A 7,839-nucleotide genomic window follows, 5' to 3' on the forward strand; every position below is an offset into this window, starting at 1 on the left:
ACAAAAGTGACCACCCATTTCAGGTCTAGCCTTCTCTTCACACCCACAGCACTCATTGAACACCAGCAATTTCTTCCTATGTGTTGATACATATAAACTTCATTTTGATAATCAAGACATTCTAAGTGCTCTCTTAAAAATCTATAGAGTTTTTCCTCAGTTTGGTGGTGCTTAGTTTCGGGATTTTTTTTTTCCCCCATTTTAATACAGTATTAACCAACACGCCTCCAGTTCTTCCCCTCTTGTGTCACAAAAACGCCGCGTGCCACTCCCTAATCCACACTTGGTCAGTTGTTTCTAACCATGGCAAGGGATTTTTATACTACACTGGTTATTTTAGAAATGACCGCATTCAATTTCAGACGAGGAAAATGCAACTCAATTCCAACGTTAATAAAAGAGTTGCACTAAGCAAGAATGATGAATTCAAACAGGCCTCCCCCAGTTTAACAAATCCTGTATAGAACTAAGTCCACTGTGGCTACTCTTATTTAAAAATAAAATCATTGTAAAGACAGATATTTTAACAATCAATTATTGGTAAGCAACAGGGAACAAACCACTTTCAGAGCATGAGCTTAAAATAACCATTTTACTAAGATAAAACTTGTATCAGTTAAAAAATACCCTTTTTTAGTTACATGCAAGGTAACTACAATTGTATAAATGCTGCAGATACAGCTCCAAAAATAAGATATTTTAAAAAGAACTGAACTGTTGCCATTTTAAATATTTTCCCAAAACCCAAAAAAACCTGCCACAGTTTCTTAAGTGCAATGGAGCTTTTGGTTTGGCATTGTAAGATGCTGTCCCAAGGTATTAAAGTTGCTCCCTCCCCCACCAAGAATATAACCAAACACCCACACCTCAAAATAGCTCTTACAAGGTTTCTGAATACAAGTTCTAGATGCATTACAACCTTGTTATTACAACACATTCATAAATCAGAAAAACACCTCAGACCATTAAGAGATAATTAGAGAACCAAATTCAAAAGAGTACTAATGATAAACAGCACACAAACAATACTCAATGCTCTTGTGGGCATGCTGCTTTGACAAATTTAACATTAATACACCAAGTTAAAAATTAGTCTGACACTCCCTGGGCAAACAACTTTCGTAAGGCCTTTATCCCAAAGAATATTCATCCCTGAATATTGCCTTAAGAAGCACATTTTTAATGGATTAATGGGGGTCTATTGCAAGATCTGATACAATTGAAAAAACTGACATGCTAATGTGGCCAGTGCCCCTCCATAAAATCTGACAAGTCAGCAAAACCCTAGCTAAACACAGACTACATTTACATAATCACAAACAATAAGGTCATGAACAAAAGTAACTAGATAACTTCCCAGGGAGAACTCATTTTCAACACCAGAACACAGTTCTTCAGCCCTACTTCATGCAAACATTTTGGTTAATACAACCGGACTGACGCAAAAACTGCACTCTTAGGCACTAAGCTCTCCAAGTTCACATGCTCTTTTCTCAGTAAGAAAAACTAAGCAGAGAGAGCAACATTCATGAAAAATTTATGCTCATATTGCCTATATGGATGTTTTTACACTAGCTTTGTTTTACCTGGTAGACAGAAAGAGGCAGCCTATTTGACACAAAATTAGATTTATGTCCAATAGCTAGATGCATGGTGTAATTTACATTTAAAGGTAGACATGCTTTTCAGTCACCTTCAACACAGTTTTGAAGGGAAGACAGGCTTTTGAGGTATAGGTTACAGAGGAAAAATGAATTCTTCATAAAGTCTGCTTCAATCTCTTTCTGAAAACAGTTCAGACCACAGGTGTGACCTGTGTACATTCCAATCAGGTGCAAGAGTCTATGCACTTACAGGTTCGAGAAAACAAAGCACAAATTTAAAAATTAGACTACTTGGATCTATGTAAATAGTTCAGGCATATTTGTTCATAGTCTGCTGGAAGAATACAACTGAAGTACCTCATCAATTTCAATCTGTCAGCATACTACTAAGAGTTTGAAATGTCCAATTCAGTTTTTAAAAACAGTGCAAGAAAACAGGTACAATCTATTCACTGTCCACAAAAGGGAGCATTAAAATACACAAGCTGTCAGAAAAAAAAAATCTAGGTTAACATCATAGAAGTTAGTACCTTAAAGCTTAAGGGAAAAAAAAAAAAAAATCAGGTCACATTTGATGGTGCAAACAATTACAGGAAATACAGCCTATTCCACAATCAGGAAAAGCCCTCTCTTCCCACAGGTTTGCACCAGTCTGATAAAAACAATTCAGCTTCCTAGTTATTATGATGTGCTCTTTAAACATCCTTGTAAATCCACAGAAGCCTTATTTACACATAACAAGTTAAAAGCACACATATGGAAAAATAACTACAACCCAAACAAAACTGTAACTTTCACATTTTATGAAAGTAGTTCTTAAAAAAAAAAAAAGTTTCCTCAATACGCTTCTTATATTTAAGCTAATCTTCAAAAACAAAATACTGGAAGACAGAGACCATCTACTAAGTTGAGCACTAAAATTTTCCAAGATCAAAAAGTAGGATAGAGTTCAGAAAGGAAAACATGCTTTGGATAATACACACAGCATAGAAATAGCCCCCCAAAAAAGCAGAAGCACATTCTGTAACCTAATCAGATTAGATGTACTGTCCACCTAAACCCACAGGTCTCTTTCCATCTCTTGCTGCATACAATTACAAGAAGAAACCACAGCTGAAGCCCATGTGAGTTCCGTTTTTAAATACTGGCATGTAACAATAAATAAATAATAGAAAAAATACCCTAGCATTCCAGTAAGGAAAGCAAGCCCACCTTTTATTTGTTTGAATTCTTAGGGTTGTGACTTTATTTCTTCATCCTGATCAGCACACAAAATAAAAGACAATGGCTGATCATAATATTATTCTTCTAAAGAAGTATAAACAAAACCTTTAGGAAAAGGTTTGTTGAGTTGTACTACAACTGAAAAAAAACAAAAAAACAAAAAAACACCTACCTAAAGCACACAACAACAAACTAGAAGAAGCAAATCAAATTACTGGGTGGAGGAGGCGAAGAGGGAATGTGAACCTTGTAACTTTATTTTTGGATTATATATACATACATACATATATATATATATATATATATATATATACACACACACACACACACACACTTGCCCAAACACTTGATATTCTTAGGGGTGCCAGGAAACAACTGATGAAACCATGAAATAATACACTTCTCAGTAAGCACATTAAATCCTGCAGACTTTTCTAGCAAACCTGCAGTTTGCTATTACTAAACTCTTCTGCTGGAGGATATCAGTGGAGCATACAGTTCAAGATATTTAACACAGCCCCCACTGGTAACCACCAGAGGTGTTTTACAGGGAAACAGTTGCTCCAACTTCTCAACTGTTCACTGCTACTGCCTGTTCCGCCCATGTAATACTGCCTGTAAACATACAATACGTGGAGGACCATGCAAATACAGATACCTGCACAAATCCACAAGTGTTTTGTCATTCTTTGGCGTCTTCTACGAGATTTGATCATTTTACTGCCCGAGTCAACAGTGGTGCTGGCGGACTCACGCCTCGGAAAAAAAAATAACTGGCGCCCCTTAGTGTTCAAATTCTGAAGTCTTGAAGCAATTTACTAGATTTGCATGAAACTTTTTTTTCAACATTCCAAAAAGTTTTCTGCCTCCACAATGCTTCCACCCAACTGCCAACGTAAACAGGAAAAGCAGAAAAGCTTAAAGAGAGAGTAGGCTTCTTCCAGAGAGCATTTGGGAACACAGATTGTATTTTATTCGCTTTTCTTTTGACGAAGAGGGTGAAGAATAGTTCCAACACAGTCCTTAAACTCTGTCAGCAAGAGTCTCGAGAGCCCTCGTTTTGGAATTCCAATACTTCGCAAACAGACTTGCAGAGTTTTCAGTATTTCGAAATATATGACAAGATATAAGTATTTTGGGAATTCCTTTTTCAGTTTCCTTTTGTCATCGGGAAATGTTTTTCTTCCTTTTGTTAACTGAAAATAAAAAAGCAGCTTCAGGCCTCCTCTGGCCAAACACAGAAAGTTGAAGAGATTCAGGAATTTAAAAATCCATTATCAAGCCTCTGGAAGGCTCATTTGTGCTACAGAGGAGTCTTCTCGGTCAAGTTCCTTCTTCATGTTTATTGTAAATCTAACTATTCTGAAGAGGTTGTTCAGTGTGGTGACCAAGGACATAAGTTTAAATAGTTTTGCTTTTCACGTCTACATTTGCTCCAATATAAATTCAAACTACTCCAAGTTGTCTTGAAAATAAAAAGACTCTCCCATTACAGTGCTTTCCCACAATCCATATTTCAGTATTCTTCACCGTTTGGGATTTTTTAAACTCCTCTATCCTTTATTTCAGAAGGTAGCATTTTCTCGACACGCTATTTTTGTGTCGTACTACAGTCGCTATCTCATTTTTACAGTCTTGGCAGAGGGCGGGGAGCTGTTCTACCAAATATAACCAGTTCTTTCATCTTCCGAGGTCAACAACTTCCCAAACTTCTTTGAGCAAGGAGGAATACATCCGCAAACAAGAACCCTAACTCGAAATCTCGAAAATCAGTACTTCGTACTAGAGAATCCCAACAAGTTGAAACTGTAGAAATAATTTATGCTCATACCATATTCCACAAAGCTATCAAATACGACTGAACAAACAGGTCTAACTCTCCAGAAAGCCTAGGTTTCAAGTCATAAGAGAGGAAATACCTTTGACAAGAGAAACAAACCTGTGAACCCGAGTACAAGGCGAATTTAAAATACTAAGAACAACTGTTCCACCTAATTTTTGGTAACACAGTGGGTCTGTTACTGTAGGAGGAAAACGTATGGGACACAGGAAGTTCCCAGCTCACACTTCTCCTTTTAATTCCTAAAACGTGGTTATTTACTTGTGGAATTTTAAACCTTAAGCAAAGCTATTAGGGGAAAACCTGGGGGTACGAGGGGGCCTCGCCCCGTGCCAGGAGCGGGTGCGGGGCTGGGGTGGACGTTTGGCAGGAGTAGAACCAGGCAATTTCGTAATCCTTTTTGTTTCTCCCCCTTCACTAAAGTCACACGTAGGAGTCCTTCAAGTTCAGTTTCTTTAAAAGGTAAGGATAGCTGAGAGAAGAATTCGCTCGCTTCCTTCGCGATATAGGAAAATCGTAATTAGTTTGTGGCCAGTTCGGGGTGGGGTAGACGTGGAGCCGAAGAAAGAGCTCAGCCCCCCCCTCCGCCTTAGTCATTCAAGTCCGAGCAGCTTCCAGAACAGCCAAATCTCGAAACCAAACACCCCCCGCCCCCCCCGGCGGGGGCCCTGGGGCCGGGCGGCGCAGCGCTCCGAGGGCGCCGGCAGGACCCCCGTGTCCCCCGCCGCCGCGGGAGGGAGGGAGGGAGGGATGGAGGGAGGGGAGGGAGCGCCAGCCGCCAGCCAGCCTTTCCCCTCCTCCCTGCCTTCCCCCAGAGCGCATTCCAGAGCTCCTCTCCTCGCTCCCTCCCCTCCGTGCTGTAGTTACCCTTCCCCCGGTTTAAGGAGATAGTGAGGAAAAGGGTAAAAATAGGGAAAAAAATAAAAAGAAAAACAAGGGGGGGGGAACCCTCCGGGAGGATCGGGGACCCGCGCGGCCGGGGCTGCCTTTCCCCTCCCACTCGCTCCCCGAGTCCCCCGGCACCGCGCGACGGCGGCCAGGGCGGGGAGAGCCCGCACTTCCCCTTTGTTTTCGGCTCCCCAGCCGGTGCCGGGAGCGTGCGGGCAGCAGCGGGGAGAGCGGAACAGGCCCCGGGCCGCCCCCGCCGCCCGACCGGGCCGGGGCGGAGGGCCGAGCGGGATCCCCGGGCCGGGGAAGGCAGGGCAGGGAGACGGGGCGGGGGAGGGGGCGGCCGGGCGAGCGCTTTTACCTTCGTCCAGCAGCCTCTCGAGGTGGTTGAAGATCCCGCAGAAGTTGGGTAGGCTGCTCATCAGCTTCTTGTCGTTCATCAGCTGCATCAGGTAATCGGGGCTCGGCTTCGGCTTCTCCTTGGTTTCCATTTCCCCAACCATATTCCAAGCCCGCGCAGAGACGGCGAGCGCTCGCAGCAGCTCTGCCGAGCAACGCGACCGCGGCACGGGGCGCCCGGCTGGATCCGGGCGGGCAGGGAGGCGGTGGGGGAGGGGAGGGGGCGGGGAGGGGAGCTTCCCCGAGGAAGGAGGAGAAGGAGGAGGATTCAAATCCGGAGACAAACGCAGACCCGCCGCTGAGTCCCAGGGAAGAAGAAAAAAAAAGAAAAAAAAAAACAAAAAAAAGAAGAAGGAGCAAAAAAAAAAGGGGGAAACTCGGTAGAACCCCCCGTGCAGGCTGCGCCCTCCTCTCCGGGCACAAGGACCCGCCGCCGCCTCTCGGTGCCGCCGCTTCCCTGCTCCGTGCGCCCTCGGCCGGCGCAGTCCTCGGTGTGTCCCCCCTCCTCTTCCTCCTCCTCCCGCGCACACACACGCTGAGCCCGGTTCTCCTCTCGGCGCTGCCCCCTGTCTCCGCGGCGGGGGAGGGAGGGGGGGAGGGAGGGGACGCGCGGGGCGGGCGGGCGCTGCTGGCGCGGCTGCCGCTTCCGAGGAGCCGCCGCCGGTGTCTCCCCGCTGTTACCGCCGCTGCTGCTGTTGTTGCCGCCGCGCTGCGCCTGGCGTGTGTCCTCCTCCTCTCTTCCTCTCCGCCTCCCTCCCGCCCGCCCTCCCGCCGCCGCCGCTGCTGCTGCTGCTGCCGCCGCCGCCGCCTGTGGCTGCTGAGTCTCAGCCCCGCCGCCGCCTCCTCACTTCTCCTCAGTTCGCTCCGGAGTTCGCTTCAGTTCAGGCTGCGCTGGCAGCAGCGGCGGCGGCGGCAGGAGGGGAGGGGGCAGGGCCCGCGGGGGTGGGACACGCCGGGGGCGGGACCAGGGGCGGGGCGGCCGCTGCCCGGCGGCGGCAGCGCCGCTTGGCGGAGCCACAGCCGTCCCTCCCTCCCTCCTTCCCTCCCTTCCGCTCCGGGGGCCCGGGGCGGCGGCGGGGGGGACAGCCGGTTTCCCGTGCGGCTCCTGCCCGGCCCCGCCGCGCGGAAACGAGCGCGCACGGAACTCTCCCAAACAAAGTCGCGTCGCGGCACCTCCGGGGCGGGGACGCGTCACGTGCGGTGCCCCCGGGGGCGGGGACGGCCCCGCCGGGGCGCGCGCGCTCCCGCCGCTCCGCGCGGCCCCGGTGTCGCGTGGCGGCGGCGAGGTGGGGAAGGGGGGCAGGGCAGGTGCGCGCGGGGGCTGCGGCCGCGCCTGCGCGCGCGGGCGGTGGGCGGCGCGCACGGCGCGAGGAGCGGTTCCCGGTCGGTCCCGGGGCTGGGCGGGGAGCGCGGAACGGCGGGGAAGCCGCCGGAGTGCCCCGGTCAGCCGGCCGCTGCCCGGCTCCGCGGAGGGGCGAGGAGGGAGAAGCGGGGCTGCCGGGAGCCGCTCTCCCCGGCTGCGGGGTCCCGGGAGCGTCGGGTGGCCGCGGGCGGGCCCCGCGGGGAGCGGAGAGGGTCGGGTCCGTCGGCGCTGGCGCTGTCCCGGGCGGGCACGGCGGGCCCTTCCCCGGACTGCGCAGCGCCTGCCCCGGCCGGCAGCCCGGCCCGCTGAGCTCCTTTCCGCCCGAGCCTCCCCGGCAGGGCCGAGCGTCGCCCTTGTTGCTTGTGGGGCAGCGCCGCGTTTTGGCATCAGCCGTGGCTTTGTTTGATGGGTTTGGACGGGAGACGTGACGGGAGCAGCGGTGTCCGGCAGCCAGAGCCAAAGTTGCCGTGCTCCATCCGCTGTAGCCGCAGAAGCGAAGCAGCGCGACGCGGTTGCTTGTA

The 7,839-nt window shown here is 49.4% G+C and overlaps 1 protein-coding gene across 4 annotated transcripts in view; it reads right to left on the bottom strand.

Annotated features, from left to right (window-relative positions):
• QKI (QKI, KH domain containing RNA binding) overlaps positions 1 to 6,547 on the bottom strand; it is a 146,497-nt gene extending 139,950 nt beyond the window's left edge. For 3 of the 4 annotated variants that reach the window (XM_062490227.1, XM_062490229.1, XM_062490228.1), the window contains exon 1: positions 5,918 to 6,547. In XM_062490227.1, the coding sequence (XP_062346211.1) occupies positions 5,918 to 6,059 (142 nt within the window). In that variant the 5' untranslated portion in view covers positions 6,060 to 6,547. The remainder of the gene's footprint in view (positions 1 to 5,917) is intronic. The other variant, XM_062490226.1, reaches the window with a different exon arrangement.
• Between the last annotated feature and the right edge of the window lie 1,292 nt (positions 6,548 to 7,839).

This window comes from Cinclus cinclus, chromosome 3 (assembly GCF_963662255.1).
Source record: "Cinclus cinclus chromosome 3, bCinCin1.1, whole genome shotgun sequence".
NCBI lineage: Eukaryota > Metazoa > Chordata > Aves > Passeriformes > Cinclidae > Cinclus > Cinclus cinclus.